Genomic DNA, 17,173 nt, shown 5'->3' on the forward strand with positions numbered 1-17,173 from the left:
TCGTCGTAACCGACTTGAGTGGGCAAATGCTCACATTCGATGGCGTCTGGCACTTTGGAGAGGTGTTCTCTTCACGGATGAATCCCGGTTTTCACTGTACAGGGCAGATGGCAGACAGTGTGTATGGCGTCGTGTGGGTGAGCGGTTTGCTGATGTCAACGTTGTGGATCGAGTGGCCCATGGTGGCGGTGGGGTTATGGTATGGGCAGGCGTATGTTATGGACAACGAACACAGGTGCATTTTATTGATGGCATTTTGAATGCACAGAGATACCGTGATGAGATCCTGAGGCCCATTGTTGTGCCATTCATCCACGACCATCACCTCATGTTGCAGCATGATAATGCACGGCCCCATGTTGCAAGGATCTGTACATAATTCCTGGAAGCTGAAAACATCCCAGTTATGCATGGCCAGCATACTCAAAAAAAAAAAAAAGTCTTAGATCTTTGAGTTCAGCTCATGAAAAATGGGGGCAAAAACAAAAGTGTTGCATTTATAATTTTGTTTTGTTATTTATATATATATATATTGGGGTGGAACAGTTAAACTTACTCACGGTTTGGTTTGTATCACGGTTTTAGAGTCACGGTTTCGGTACGGTTCGGTATGTGCTATGTTTAGGGAAAAACTATACTGTCAAATGAAAATAAAGAAAATAAGATTAATCTATCTAACTACAAGCAACAGCACAAATAAATACAATAGAGACACAAATAAAATAAACAGTGATTTTCATTTTTTTTTTTTAGGTAGGTCTAACATTAGTTTTTAGGTACAGAAATTGAATAAAGTAATGAAATGTAAAACGGAATTGCATATTTCACTGTATAAATTAAAAAATAATCTTTATTAATGTTACAAAAGCTATTTAATCAAGAGCAGTGAGTGAATTCTTTATTGTTGTTATTTGATTAATATTAAGAAAGTGCTGTCACTTTTAAGAGAATGCACTGATACAGTACGTTCAGCCGGCTATGTCTGCTATAGGATACTTACCAAGACGGGCATTTTGACAATTTTTGTGTGAATTTGTCCATTTAAACGCAATACTTCAGAGAGAGCTTAATATTTGCACGTGTTCTGAGGCGCGGGTTTGTGCGCTTCGGATGAGTGCACGCAATCTTCTCACTGCGCGCGCGAGCTCGCGTCCTCTGGCTCTTAAATGTTTAAACTGGAAAAAGCGTAAATGAGTTTAGTTTAAACAGATATCAACGTGTGCTGTTCAGGTCTCACCTGTGTGCGAGCGCTATCAGCACCCGGGTGATGATGGAATAAATGACTGCTCATATTCTAGCATACAGCATTCGCATTGAACAAGAGTGAATGGTTGAATTGAAGTTATCAAACACTAAATTCTAAATTAAATATAAATGAATCCATAAAGCTATAAAAGTTATTTTTTCCTCTTTTTTTTCCCTTTGTCCTTTGATTAATAGATATCACAGCAGCTGGTTATAAGGTTGTTTTGGCTGCTATTTCTTTGACCCACTTCAGGTCTTAAAGTCTCTATCAATTAGCTGACGAGTTAAATCGGGTGTGTTAGATGAGTGAGACAGTGCTGGGATGCTCCGGGGCAGTTTTGAAAACCATTTCAGAGACATGTTCTTAAATGTGACTCATATAAAATATATTACATGCATGCACAGTTTTAAGGCAGCTTTAATCGCCTTTTTGGTAACTTCATGACTTAACTGACCACTTCATTGCATGCACGTAGTTTATTTCGTGCGTTGATATGAAAGGATACAGGCTACAGCGTGCGCCGGCGCTTTTGTGTGTGCAATTGAAGAGCACACGCAGCAAGCACAGTACCGTTTCCGTGCTCGTTTTGACTCGCGCCTGGCGCTGAAGTGAAGTGGAACACACATCTGAAACATCTCGTTCTGCGACTAAATAAATGCACTTCTTGTCAAGAGAAAAAGTGACAGAAGCAGCAGTTGTGAGTAGGGTGGTCAACCCTAGCCCTGCATTAATATTTTTAACGCGTTAAACTGAAAAAATTAATCGCCTGCATTAACGTGCTAATTTTGACACCACTAATATACAGGTGCATCTCAATAAATTAGAATGTCGTGAAAAAGTTCATTTATTTCAGTAATTCGAAGTATTCTAATTTGTTGAGACAGTGAATTGGTGGGTTTTTGTTAAATGTGAGCCAAAATCATCACAATTAAAAGAACCAAGGACTTAAACTACTTCAGTCTGTGTGCACTGCATTTATTTAATACACAAGTTTCACAATTTGAGTTGAATTACTGAAATGAACTTTTCCATGACATTCTAATTTATTGAGATGCACCTGTATATACTATATCATAACCGTAATCTGTCATAATACAAATATGCAAATACAAATACAGTTTTTAAATGATGATTTCATTTATTAAGGGAAAAAAAGCTCTTTTAAAGAAGGTTAGTGAATGTTCTGGGAACGTTCCCTGTTAGCTGGGCCCTACGTGAAAAATTACTTGCCTCCTCCTGTTAAATCATGAAATAACGCTCCGGTTACTAACGTAACCTCGGTTCCCTGAGATAAGGGAACGAGCGTTGCGTGAGACGCTAAGGGGAAAACTCCTGTTTTCCCCTTAGTGTCTAACACAACGGGAGAGACCGTTCGAAAGGGAACTGTGATTAACCACATTATGTTAGAAAACTGAGTTAATTTTTATTAGCCACACCCAGGCCTGATTACTTCCAGACCTGTTGAATCAAGAAATCACTTAACTTGTCTGACAAAGTGAAGCATGCTTAAAGAGCAACACATCATGCCGCGATCTAAAGAAATTCAAGAACAGATGAGAAACAAAATAGTTGACATGTATCAGTTTGGAAAGGGTTATGAAGCCATTTCTAAAGCTTTGGGACTCCGGCAAACCACGATCAGAGCCATTATCCACAAATGGAGAAAACTTGGAACAATGGTGAACCTTCCCAGGAGTGGCCGGCCTACCAAAATTACTACAAGAGCGCAACGACGACTCATCCAGGAGGTCATAAAAGAACCCAGAACAACATCTAAAGAACTGCAGGCCTCACTTGCCTCAATTAAGGTCAGTGTTCATGATTCAACAATAAGAAAGAGACTGGGCAAAAACGGCATCCATGGGAGAGTTCCAAGGCAAAAGCCATTGCTGAGCAAAAAGAACACAAAGGTCTCACATCGTCTCACATTTGCCAAAAAATATCCTGATTATTCCCAAGACTTTTGGGTAAATATTCTGGAGACTGATGAGGCAAAAGTTTAACTTTTTGCAAGATGTGTGTCCCGTTACATCTGGCGTAAAACCAACACAGCATTTCATAAAAAGAACATTATACCAACAGTCAAACATGGTGGTGGTAGTGTGATGGTCTGAGCTTCAGGACCTGGACGACTTGCCATAATTGATGGAACCATGAATTCTACACTCTGTCAGAAAATCCTGAAGGAGAATGTCCGACCATCAGTTTGTGACCTCAAGCTCAAGCGCACTTGGGTTATGCAGCAGGACAACGATCCCAAACACACCAGCAAGTCCACCTCTGAATGGCTCAAGAAAAACAAAATTAAGGTTTTGGAGTGGCCAAGTCAAAGTCCGGAATTAAGTCAGATTGAGATGCTGTGGCATAGCATTTTCTATTTACTTGCATTATCTCTGGGTAATAGTAAAATTTGTTTGATGATTTGAACCTTTTAAATGTGAAAAATATGCAAAAAATGTAAAAAACAGGAAGGGGGCAAAAACCTTTTCATGGCACTGTATATGTGTGTGTATATATATATATATATATATATATTAGTGCACCAAGTCAAACTAGATTAAACTGAGAAATGTGACAGCCACCCCCCATTTAAAATTTGGAGCACGTTTTGACATTTTGATAAAGGCTTATGAAGACAAACTATTTTTTTATTTGGAATAAAATGCCTCAATGAATCATTCACAGTAAGACCTGGACTATATGTTAAGAAAGTAAACATGGTCAATTTGGACTTATGTGGTGTTGTTCGGAGAGCAATGGTGGCCACTATAAACAGATCCATAACCACAATGACCTGAATCAAGGCTATTTACCTGTCAGATGGAAATGGGTAATAACAGCACATGGTTGGGTGGTGAGATCTGCTAACAGGGCCTCTCACTGCTGAGAAGCATGGCCACATGAGGGGTTCACAGCCCGGGAGAGAGGGGCCAGCCAATGCATCCGCGTCAGAGTTTTGAATCCAACAGTGGAAAATACCTGTTATTCCTCGGCCTGATGTTTATTTAGTTGGACAAGCACTATTCTGGAACTGTGTCAAAAATCATGCTAACCCAAACTCTCACCGCTAGTCCAATAAATTACACAAATCGAACAATAAACCCAAGAGGCTCTTTAAGCAGTTGAGTTCTCAGCTTAATTAATAAGGGAGAGCTGGACGACAATTTTCCTTGACATAAAACGCAACAGTAACTCTCCCCTATGAGGCAAATCAATATGATTGATGCTAGTGCGGAACGAGTGCGGATAGACCTCATCAGGAAGGGAGGACTGTGGGTAACGTAATAGATAAAACAAGCAGTGATGCATTTACGCAGGTAGCGGCCAAATTCACTCAGTTCAGGCTATTGGGATGTTTGTACTCACAGGATTCAGGAAAAAGTATCACTACAACAATTTTTTTGAACATGTATAAAATTTTATGCATACATACACACATATAATATGATACAACACTACTTTTTAAATTTAATATATAATAAATATAATATATAATACTATAAAATACTTAAAATACTAATACACACACACTTAGACAATCAGTAGAGATAGGAAGTCCCTTTTATTTGTGAACTACCATATTGACCCGAATATAAGACAATGTTTTTTTCTTGGAATACATCTGAAAAAACGCGGTCGTCTTATATTCAGGGTCTAGACTTTGACATGTCAATAATACACCCACAACAATAGGTAGCGCCAAATATGCATAAAACTAGTGTGCCATGAAATACGTAATGTAATGCGTGTTGTAAAGATTGCGAGTAAAAACTAAGGAAAAAGAAAACCTTACAGCTGCATGAGTCGTGACTGTCACGTTAGCCTGATGGGACCAAACTCCCTTTGTGATTTTAAAACGCAAGACAGTACCCAGATTTGAAGACTACAGTAAGATTTAACTTCTACTGTTAATAAGATTTTGGTAGGCTATTAGATGGATAGCCTAAATGTCCTAATTAATGTTTTGTTTTTTTTATGGTATATCAAAAAGTGTATATTTTTTAAATGTGATTGTTGGTACATTTTACCAGTTTTTACCATACTTTCAAAACAAAAATGAAAATAGGAAAAATATGCAATATGAAAATAATTGAAGACAAAATGTGTTTTACTGAGAAAAAAACAAGATTTGGTTTTTAAAAAGCCTTTCTACATCTGGAAAAAGGGGGGTCGTCTTACAATCAGGGTCGTCTTATATTCGGGCCAATACGGTAATTAATTAACTAGATTATCCAAAAATAGGCATTTCCACATGGTTATACAATGTATAATACCTTTTTTTTTCTTCTCCATAGAACGTCCAAAAATTCATAATTACCTAATAAAGTTACTTAAACCGAGATATTTTGGTCATTTCACCCAGTCCGGTAGTTTTATCAGGATGGTAGTGTTACTTACTTAGTGAAGCGGATCTCCAGGTGAGAGGTCAGGTACTCGCGTGGGGTGAAGGTGTGCTCCCAGACCATCATGTTGGGGACATAGTTGATTGAGAAGCAGAGCTCTGACAGAGCAGTGTGCAGTTTGTCCAGACTGTAAAAAACAGACAGCAGCCTTAAAAACTAATTTCCTTCAGATTACACACTCAATCAGGGAAAGCTTAACCAGCACAATAGCGCTGCTCACTATGGGGCCACACCGCTCCCAAACTGTTACTACTGCTCATGTGTGTCCATGACAGGCTTTAGGATAAATCCATTTTATATTATAAGGAGGATCTGTTTGAATGTCTGCCGAATGTGAGGATAATACGGTAAAGGCCTCCAGCAGAGTTTCGTTTAACATAGTGATTCTTTCCTGGTAAGATCTAATAGGGTCGCAGACATGCCCTCATTGACGAAAACCATGTACCATCCTTACTTGGTGACCAGAAGTCTGTTCTTCCTCATGCTCTCAACACCAGGCTTCTCTCTCTCCGGTTCACCCTTCTTCCCTGTCTGCTTTTTCGACTTCTTGTTCACGGCCTGGCTGATGGTTTTGGCACAGTGTTTTGGCAGTAGCTGTGCAGAAGAGCAACAGGAAAAAGCCCCTTTTTAAAGTCAACATGAAATCAAAATTGACCCTATTTACTTTCTTAATACAAGATCCTGGTAATATTGTGCACAATTCATCAGTGCATGTTATTTTAAATATGCGTTTAGAGTTGGGAATAGAAAACTCTTAAAATACCGGAACTGAATGATTTACATACTAAAATAAAGAACCATGGCAAAATAAATTGTGAGCTTGATTTGTGAGCCTACAGCCTGAACAAGATGTAATGAAAGATTGGGTGTCGGGAAATAATAAAGCCCATAAATAGCTGTATTTCTATTGTATTATCTGCACGAAAAAAAAAAAAACATTCAGCATTGCCAGTGTGGTCTGCCTCATGAACAAATGACTTTTAAGAGTTGATCCTTCCTAATGAATCAATCAAAAAGACTCATCACAGTCTCAAACTCATGAGACTGAATCAGTTTGAATCAATGAATTGGTCACAGTGGCTCTTGAATGACTGAATCACTTGTCTTAAAATTAACAAGTAAATGTGACTTCCACAGTCCAGACAAGAGCAAAGCGGGAAGTGACTTATGAGCTGCTGTCCTGTTTGCTTACAACATGACGATTACACTCACCAGAGCGGGATGAGAGTAAGTTTATTCATTAAAGCTGACCTTATGTCATCGAATCAGTGCTGTCAACTGTGTCCAGGAAATCAATCACGGTTTAATTTCATTGTGATGATCTTATTGCAACGGAATGGAACATTCCTGGTGAATCTGCAGAACTCTTTGTAAACCCAGTTAAGTTTGTTAAAATCCCAGATATGACATGGAAAATTCCAGAACTCCCAAAAGTCCCTCTGTGTTTTGGCAGCGCTGAAAGCGTGTGTGTGCGTCACTGACCTGGTCGCTCAGGGTGCACTGCTCTGTGCATATGTCTGTGATGAGGTTGCGGGCTTGCTTGGCCATCTCATCCAGGAACATGTTGCAAAGGGACAAGCTGCGGTCTCCGATGTGGTGCCTCTGCAGGGAGGGACAGACAAAGAGACATTAGTGGAGATTTCCCTTAGTACAACACCAATGCTAAGCTAGACTTTTGATTTACAGTATAAGGTACGATTCAGTATACATTTAGTATGGGCAGTGTGAAGCTGTCAATGCATCAAGTGTGTCATTTTTGCACCACAAACAGAATTGCAGTTCTATTTGGTTCTGCTACAGGCACAGGAAATATATCCTTTACCTTTAGTATCAGCTGTAAATAACAACACGGCTCAACAGGCCACCTGTTACAACCATCTGTAAACAAGGCCTTAAACTGGCAAACAACCACCCAATTAAACAGGATGGGGTCATCTGATGGATGCATAAACAGATTTTGAGTGGTGTTTAGGGGCAGGTCAATCTGAAATGGCCTTTAACTTCACACACATAGACATACGTAGATATAAAGATTTTTAGGGTAAGAAATTAATGTTTAGTTCCAGCAATTACTTCTACACTTTTAGACTTTGTTCTTTTGAACTTTCTATTCAGCTTGGCCATCACAGGAATTGCATTTTAAACTATATTAAATTGCAAAACAGCTATTTAAAATTGTAATGCTATTTCACTATATTCCTGTTTTACTGTATCAAATCAATGCAGCCTTGCTGTGCATAAGACTTCTTTCAAAAACATTACAAAAAATGACCCCAAACTTCATTCATTTGAATAAATGAAATGACTTGAATTATTTGGACCAGGGTGGAGAAACACCTTATTTGTCAGCATGCCATCTGAAAATGGTCCATGAGTGATCCATGGGCATGCTGTCAGAGGCTGAAACTACTCCAACATAAGCTGCTCAGGTGAATTTGGCTCACAGTGAGGTGCTGTTTGTGACCCGTCCATGTGTAAGTGAGGCTCTTTGTTATGGCCCAGCTGGTCTCGTCGCCCCAACTCCCTCCCCAGAGCAAACAGTGCAAACTCTCTAAATTACTAATGAAAAACAACCTTTGCCCCTATGTGGAGCCGAAGCCTCCGCTCCTGCATCGTTTTGACGAATCCCAAACATCACGGAGAAGGCCGGTCCTTCTTCACGCCAACCAAAAAGTGTCATTTAAAGCTTTGGTGGCTCAACTCAGATTTGACGAGTGCTCTCATCATCCGTTCATAAACCCAAATATTCTGCCACGCTCTTCGTGGGCATCTGAGGGGAAGAGTCGGAGACGGTGCAGGTTGGAAATAACACATCTATCCGACGTGATGCTGAGGCTAACCTCTGCTGAAGCGCCGTGATCTTTTGTTGTTTCTCTAAACCACTGTAAAAAGTTTTCTGTGCGAGGATGGAAATATTCTTGGAAACTTTTAGTGCTTTTCCAACATAAATAAAGCTTGCAGCTGTCCAAAGCTGTGTGGAGTGGACATAGGAGGAAGACCATTTCAGAGACATGCTGAGAGAGGGAGTTTCATGTTTAAATAAGGGAAACCCAAGCCTTCTATGGCTCAATAAATCTCTTTTATTCCTCTAAGTGCTCTCAGACAGCTCAATGTTCAGGCCCCGCAATGACATGAGAACTCTCATTGTGCTGTTTGTTTTGTCCACCAATTAGGAGAGAAAATGTGGGATTATTTACCAAATTAAATTGGATATTGGAGGGTACGATGTTTGGCAGGAACAAACACTTGGTGAATGTGCCGGCCGTATACCGGCAGGGGGGGGAAACAGGAATCTGTTGTGCTCCTCATGTGTGCGGAGGGGCTTCCATATGCCCCCGGGGAGCCTGGGTAGCTGCACCGGCGTATGGTTCAATTACAGATTTAATAAATCATGCTTTTCAGCATTTGGTTTTCTGTACACATCCCGATACATGGACCACAGCGTTCAATGCTGTGTGTTGGGACATTCCAGCTCTAGTAAACACGTGGAGCCTTCCGGATTCACAGTACGACTCCATCCTGAACCCTCGCATGGGTCGCGGCTAAGCCGTGGCGAGAACCGACGGAGAAGAGAAAAGATCTTTTCCAAACTCCTCTTTTCAAAAGTAACACTGACCATATTCACTAGGGGACATTAAAATGCAGTTAGTTAAAAAAGTCTGGGTACCGCAAAATAATTTTTTTTTTTGCAGGCTGCATGCAAAAATAGACAACTAGCCTAAATAAATAAAAATAACTAAATTGGTCAAAAATTCTAATTTTCAAGTTTTAATTGATATATCATTCAATGAACCTGCAGAGCATTTTCTGACTTCTACAGCCACTTTTTGCCTAGTAAGTGTGTACTTTGCCACATTAATGTAATGTTATTTTTTCTATAACATTACTAACGGTCATACCAGAACATGGAAACGTCAGAAGTCTCCACAAGCATCTCCACCAGAGAGTCCACCATCTTGGTGTGGAAGATGATGGTGTTCATCATTTTTCCCAGCTCCCTGTGATCTGCCAGTCCTAGCGAGGCCTTGGACACGCTGGTGTAAGCCTAAACACAAAGACAGACATCATCGTTAGCATTAATCTTTAAAGTTCATTAATTATTCTGACAACTTTTCACAATCTGTTCTCAAAGGCTGAGCTTAGTGGGCTTGATTTCCATGAGCAAATCCTCGAGCAAATGAAGAGCATCGAATCAGATTGGAAACTGGACCAGGGCAGAGTCTGAAGAAAAGTGTGGTTTGATGTTTTACCATATCATTAACTTCTGAGAAGGCTTTCTGGGAAATATTTTTGTAAACTTGATACTGTTGAACCAGACAATGTCCAACCAACACAATTTCCTCTCTAGCATTCAAGATCAAATGAAGACAGTATGCAAAACAGATTCTCTTTGGTGTTTAAGTAAAAAAAAAAAACTATTTTCTTGCAGCGAAACAGCTGTGCCAGCCAGTGCGTTCGGCCTTTGGACAACTTGAACATAAGAAGTGTGAGAAAACTCAAGCAAAACAAGGACTGCACACGCCCTGCGCTGGCTTTCATCATCCAAAGATCGGTCAATTCAAAGAACGCGGCATGCCAGGATGATGCCACATGACATTCAGCAGGTGCTAAACTCACAAAGCTTGTGGTTATGGAGTCTGGGGAACGACAATAAACATATCGTACAGCACTGAAGTCCACTGTGGAGTAGAAAAAGTATTGAAAAACAGGGCTTATTTTTAGATGTACATTTGCAGACGGCTGCTGGTAGTTTAATTGGCCATAGCGATGAATAGGACCGCACCTTTGGAAACGCAGAGGTCAAATGCAAACGAGCAGACATGAACTGAGTGAACCGTTAGTTGTTATATACTGGCAAGTGGTATCTCAACAACCGGGCCATTACACAAGAGGAAAGCATGATTTAAAGTGCCCCTATTATGGGTAATGAAAGGTTCATATTTTGGTTTTGGCAGTCCCCAACAACAGGTTGACATGCATGCAAGGTCAAAAAACACTTTCATTGTCTTATAATATGCATTTATTTTTTTATCTTACTTGCTCAACGACTCCCAAACGATTCGCTCAACGATTAATTTTTCCAAACCCCTCCTTTGCGTGACGCTAATCTGCAGTGATCGGTCTGATTGGCTCATTTTCATTTAATCTCATCATGCCTGTAATGCCTGATAAAGCAGTGTTTATGAGTGCAGTGCTGCTTTGTGTACAGCATTACCGGGGAAACCTCTATTTTTACCGCTCCAAAAGCAGCACCTAGTGGCAAAGAATTAGCATTTTCATTCAACCAATGCGAACAGACCAATAAGTGGGCGGGCAATATGTTAATGTTTCATGTTGAGGTCAACATGAAACGGCTTGGGATTAGTTTTAAAAAGAACTCGTTTCAATGATTCAGAGTCGACGCTTTCTTTTGAGAGACAATAACTTTATACACGGTGCACTTTCAGATTTGAAACTTTGCAGGATGTTTTCATTCACTTAGAGCCGTGTTACACACTGCATGAAAGGTAATTTTCACAAATCCATAATAGGGGCACTTTAAGGAGAGAAGAGGGCATCCCTGCTTAGACAGCAGAGTCATGCCAGCTCTTCAAACTAACTTGCTGCTATCAAACCTGGAGGAGTAGTGACTGATTCTAGACATTTATACATATCCATGGCATTTTATTTAAAGTGAAATTGGTTTCCTTCACTAAAGCAGTCATAAGTCATAAGTTTAAACGACCAGCTACGCTCTATTTGCCCCTTTTTCTAACTACTTCTATTTTTACACTACTGTTCAAAAGTTTGGGGTCGGTAAGATTTTTAAAAATGTTTTCGAAGTCTCTTATGCTCTGCAGTTATTTGTTTAAAAATACAGTAAAGACAATAATATAATTGAAATATTTTTACATTTTAATTGTTTTCTATTTCCATATACAACAGAATAGAATAGCAATAAATACATATTTTTTTGTAACATTACATACGTCTTTACTGACACTATGGATCAATTTACTTGCTGAGTAAAAGTATTGATTTCTTAAGTATTCATTTGTTTTTTCGAACAATAGAAGAAATATCATTCTGTAAAAAATGTATTTCAGTAATACGGTTTTTAAAAATACTAAATTACAGCAATAAGAATTTAAAAAGAACCACCAATAACAACGGGAATAAAATAAAATTAAATCAAAAGAACAAATCAACAGAAAAAGAATAAAAATTAATAAAGAAGTTACAATGATTAATTTTATTTTAAAATATATTATTTGTATAATTTTATCATATATTTATTTGAGACTTGGACATGTTTTAGTGTGATTCACCTACATATGTGAACATATATATCCACCCACCCACATCTGTCAACAGCCTCACACACACTCAGTTGCTTTAGAGCTGACTGTTTAAATCCTTGAGTTTGCTTTGTTCTGGTAAACTGAGAGCAGTCTGAGCTCAAGGCCTTGCAGTGAATAAACACTGCTGTTATTAGGGCCGATTTGTTTTTGTGGCCATGTGAAAGAGAGGACTCTGGCTGCGAAAAGAGCGAAGGAAAGTGGGAAAAGGCTCAAACACAGAAAACTGTTGTTCAGCTGTGAGAAATGTTCACATTCTGCTGATAGCAGTTTTTCCTGCTGAAAAGGTGAAGTGAAACCCTCCTGTGTGAAGAGGTTCAGGCCTGCTTTTGAAGCTATCTCCTGGGTTAAACACAAGTTAAGTTCTTTTTGTGGGATCTGTGGCATTACCACAGGAAATAATCTGTCCAAAAAAAGCAAAAATTGTGGTAACTGTAAAGGAAGTGGAATAAACACACTGGTTCAGTCATATAAGATGGCGTAAGGCAAGTAAAGTGTGACAGAATTATTTGCTGAACACGTCTGTGTAAAGTTACATAGATTTTTTTAATATCATGACCACATAATGTCAGTAAATCAGGCAACTTTAATTTGACACTGGCAAGGTTACCAGTGAGGAAGTGGTTAGATAAAGCAACTTCCACCAAAAGGAATTGCATCAGCAATGCACAACAAATTCAGCCAAAAAAATGTAGACAATATTACAGCTTAAATAAAAAATAGGTTTAACATTATAAATGTTCTTACTAACACTGTGGATCAATTTAATGCATTCTTGCTGATTAAATGTATTTATTCCTTTAAAATTTGGGATGGACCACTTGTTTTGTGGAACATATGGAAGACAGATGGATATATGAATATATACTTATTGAAGTACAGTTAAAAAGTACTAAATTGCAGCAATATAAATCTAAACATAACCACAAGTAAAAATAGAATTAAATAAATAATGCATAAATTCATCCACATGAGAATAAATAAATGGTTTTAACTGAATATTTAAAATGTAAAAGGTTCCTACAAATGAATACCTTAGTCATTCCTATTACTATTTTATAAAGAATGCAAACACCGATCAATTTAAAACTGATTAGATATTTTAGAGCTGAATACAATAAGAAAAACATACATTTACTTATAATAAAATGCCAAGATATTATTAATATCCATTATTTTTAAGACCTGCAAAGCAAAATTTTGAAATTCTGGTAATCAGTGCCCAGTAATAATTCTGAAATATTTCCAGGTTTTCCATGATCATGTAAGGGTTTTAAATAAAACTGCAAGTATGTTACAAAAAAAAAAAAAGAATTGAGATCATGCCTCAAATTCAGTTGATAAAGCTTCGCTTTTGATCCGAGAACATTCCTTTAGGGAAGAGTTCAAACGGCTTCTCTGCTGTGGGACTGGGCAAACCAACACACAGGAAACGCATTTGAGAGCAAGCTGGACCATCCCAAAGCCTGCACTCCAGATCCATTTGAGGTCCACACACACTCACAGCCCCTCAAAAATCGCATGAACAAGCTAGTCTCTCCATCTCCACTTCCATTCCCACCCACCCACATGCGTGCGTATTCCACAGAGACGAAGTCTGATTTATTTGAGCCTGGATGAAAGGCGCAGGCTCTTCTTGAATAATCAGAGCTTCAAAAGAACAGCATGCATTGTGGTTCATTTTTAAGTAATTCCAAATTAAGCCATTTTTCATTCAGCATGTAAAAATGTTGCTTTTATTCGGAAAACAAAGGATAAGCAAACTTTTGCAACAAACATTTGCCAGCATTAAACTTTGTGTTGTGTTGCATCTCAAACTGTGAGAGCATTAGTTGCTTTATGTTAACCGGCATCTGCTAATTAGTAAGAGGGAAGCAGAGATAAGAGCTGTTAATTATGTCTGATTAGGATCAGAGGAAGCAAACACCATGCATTGACCCAGCTCAAATGACTGAGATCATCTTACCTGCAGTCTAAACCAGTCCAGCCTCAACCCTCTGAAATCAAACACTTCCCCATCTTCAACTGCAATACACACACCCAAACAAAGTTAGTTATTTTGTGATACCGTACAATCAAAAAGAGACATTAGAGATGTTATATCACAAAAAAAGTACACCAGGTACTAGATTATGCAAAATTTGCCCAATGACCTTAATTATTTAATATATAACCCACTTTTTTAATTTATGCAAAAATAATGATTTTGTAATCCATGCCGTTACCATTAAATTATATGATACAAAAATACTACATATTATAAAACAAGTCAAAAAATATCTAGACAAGGGACATCAATTATGATTTCATGTTTTTAAGCACATTATATGAATGTTTTAAATAAGAGAGGTTCACTACCTTGTTTAACACTGAGAGAGGTCATAGTGTTCACGAAGGACGACATAATAATGGACTCATCCTCTGGGCAGACAGACAGGTTCTACAAAGGAGGAAGACATGGGGATTTTACCATTCGCGTGTGTATTTTAAAATTAAAACACCATGACGAGCAAGTCTAGCTCCTGATTGGGGTCTCAAAGATAAATCACAGTACTATCTCTCCATCTAGTGGTGAAGTTCGTGTATTTCACCTCATGTTCTTCTAGACGCCCTACGTGGGATCCGGTGAATGATTCATAATGTGACTAATGTTCATGTCTGAGCCACCCAACCGCACATGACTGATCCTCATCTCATGAGAGCACTACAAATAACAACTGCTCTCATAAGGACGTGTAACTGATCTGTGTCCTTTCTTTTAGTGCAGTAAGAAGGAAATGGATCCATAGTGCAGACAGTCTCACCTGCACTAGCTCATTGAGCACCACGGCATCAAAGCCGGACAGGTACTGCACATAGTACCTCTGCATCACCGGGCCGTACTTCCGCACATGTGCCCTCAACTCCTCCATGTAAAAGATCAGCTCTGCGATGTGCCTGAGAAAACAAGCAAGAATGAAGGAAAAAAAACAGCCTTGGTTTATATGCAGTTTTTCCTATTCATTTTCTCCATAAAGACTTGAAAAAGCATGCAAAAAAACAACAACTAGGATTGGTCCTAAGCCGTAAACCAAATCAACTGGATCCAAGATGAAACACAAGACTTGAAAAATAAAAAAAGATGTTAATGAAATTAATTCATTACTCATCCCATGATACTGTTATGACCAAAGATGGTGTCAGGGTGTAACATTACAAATGATATAAAAAATAAATAAATAATTTGCTGAATGATTTAATCAAATGAAGTGTCGTTGTTAAAACTAAAATTATATATAAAAAAAAAAACTTAAAACCGTAAATGAAAATAAATGTTGCCTTGTCACCTAACTAAAACAAGTTTAAACTGAAATACTAAAATTATTAAAACAGAAATAAAAATAAAAAAATAGAAAAAAAAAATCACTAATAAAAATACTAAAATGCTAACATGAAAATGGAAAATATAAAAATAAAAGCGCATTCAAAACATGAATATATACTATAAACAATTAAGCTAAAATATTAAAAATTGTTTTTGTTAATTGAAATAAACCTGAAATAAAATTAAACATTAGAATTAGATTAAAAACTTGGCAAATAACCAAAATGTTATTTTGGTTTAGAAAATTAGGAAAAACTTAGGAAAAAGGCCAAAGTGTGGCATAAAGACTTATTAAAGAATAGATTATATATATAAAAAAAAAAATCAAGATTGAGTGTTGAGATGTATGAACTGCATTTACTTGTCAATAAAGTCATCTGTGCTTTTCTTTTGGATGTTGTCGGCGTGTCTGAGCAGCCAAATGATCTCATCACGGGCGAAGGAGAGAGCCATGAACACAAACAGAGCCTTGGGACCCAGTAAGCCTGGCTGGTCCGCCAGCACTGTAGCGAGCTCTTTCAGGGCAGATCTCAAGAACTTGCGGCGTTCTCTGTGCATGGAACCCCTGGATGAAAAAAATTATTAAAAAACTATAGATACAGCCATTTTGGTTTGGTATCTTCAGAAATACCAAGTTACCACTTGCACCTTTATTTTTTTTATCCGAAGTACTACTTACGCATGTGACAGAGCAGATTCTTTGCATTCACGGATGTCATTGACACGTTTGTTGTAACTGTAAAAGACAGAGAAAACAAACACATCAACATCATTATATGCTTTATATGAAAAGCATGAACCACATTTTGATAATTAAAGCATTACATTTATGTTACGCACAATATATAAACTAATTATAGAAAACGTGAGAACGTGTTTGCTAGTAGAAACGGCTGACCCGCGAATGTTTACAAAGAGATCCTCGGCAGATTTGTGAATGTGGAACACCTCGTCCCTGAACAGACAGAGACAGGAACTGCTCTGAAGAGCTAACTTCCACAGACTGAGAGCTGCAGCGTCACTGCTCAGAGCCGCGTGACACAAGATGAACCCGACTAGGACAGAGAACAGAAAGAGATCAATATATCTTATATACCACATACACTATTGTTACATACAAAGACACTTCCTGTCAATCAGTGATAGGTGTAAAAACTAGGCCCATACAGAATCGGTGTCCACAGAATTGGAACGACAGTTGTTCACAAACATTGTTAAATATTTGCTTAATTTGATGATGCTTTAATAGATTTATTACATTCTGCAGCTTCCTCAAAATAAGCACAGAAATCGTGGAGACAAAACAGATTCCATTTGGGCCAGTTAAAAATGGAACCGCATCATGTAAATGCAATACTACAATATTTAAACAATTATTGCTTTCAATAATGATCTTTAAAAAAGCATCATATGACCCCTTTAAATCTGAGGTGTAACAACCATTATAACAGCATTCACAAGAAATCTCACTTTGGTAACACCCATGCATTTTCAGAAAGTAATTCCAGAGGCAGAGAAAATCACTACATTTTGATGAAAAATTAAGACAGACACTCCAAAGAGAAAGGAAAAATTGAAATCGCATCATATGACCCCTTTAAACTGGAAACTAACTGAAATGTTAGTTTTAGTTTTCCTTTAAGTACTAAGATGACTAAAAATAAAAATAAATGACTAAATACAAATTAAAGCTAAAAATACATAACGACAAAAGCACATACATTTACAAAAATTAAAACTGAATGTATACCTGAAAATAATACAGGTGCGTCTCAATAAATTAGAATGTCTTGGAAAAGTTCATTTATTTCAGTAATTCAAC

The 17,173-nt window shown here is 37.9% G+C and overlaps 1 protein-coding gene across 1 annotated transcript in view; it reads right to left on the reverse strand.

Annotated features, from left to right (window-relative positions):
* Positions 1-17,173, reverse strand: part of LOC107601366 (nck-associated protein 1) — a 54,489-nt gene that overhangs the window by 19,083 nt on the left and 18,233 nt on the right. Inside the window, exons 5-16 of the mRNA XM_016293530.1 lie at positions 16,610-16,622; positions 16,250-16,406; positions 16,031-16,087; positions 15,713-15,916; positions 14,792-14,924; positions 14,346-14,427; positions 13,954-14,012; positions 9,541-9,694; positions 9,266-9,273; positions 7,132-7,251; positions 6,104-6,243; positions 5,645-5,776 (exon numbers count right to left, since the gene is read on the reverse strand). Coding sequence (XP_016149016.1) covers positions 5,645-5,776; positions 6,104-6,243; positions 7,132-7,251; positions 9,266-9,273; positions 9,541-9,694; positions 13,954-14,012; positions 14,346-14,427; positions 14,792-14,924; positions 15,713-15,916; positions 16,031-16,087; positions 16,250-16,406; positions 16,610-16,622 — 1,259 coding nt within the window. The remainder of the gene's footprint in view (positions 1-5,644; positions 5,777-6,103; positions 6,244-7,131; positions 7,252-9,265; positions 9,274-9,540; positions 9,695-13,953; positions 14,013-14,345; positions 14,428-14,791; positions 14,925-15,712; positions 15,917-16,030; positions 16,088-16,249; positions 16,407-16,609; positions 16,623-17,173) is intronic.

The sequence above is a fragment of the Sinocyclocheilus grahami genome, unplaced genomic scaffold (assembly GCF_001515645.1).
Source record: "Sinocyclocheilus grahami isolate Dianchi unplaced genomic scaffold, SAMN03320097.WGS_v1.1 scaffold304.1, whole genome shotgun sequence".
Taxonomy (NCBI): Eukaryota; Metazoa; Chordata; class Actinopteri; order Cypriniformes; family Cyprinidae; genus Sinocyclocheilus; species Sinocyclocheilus grahami.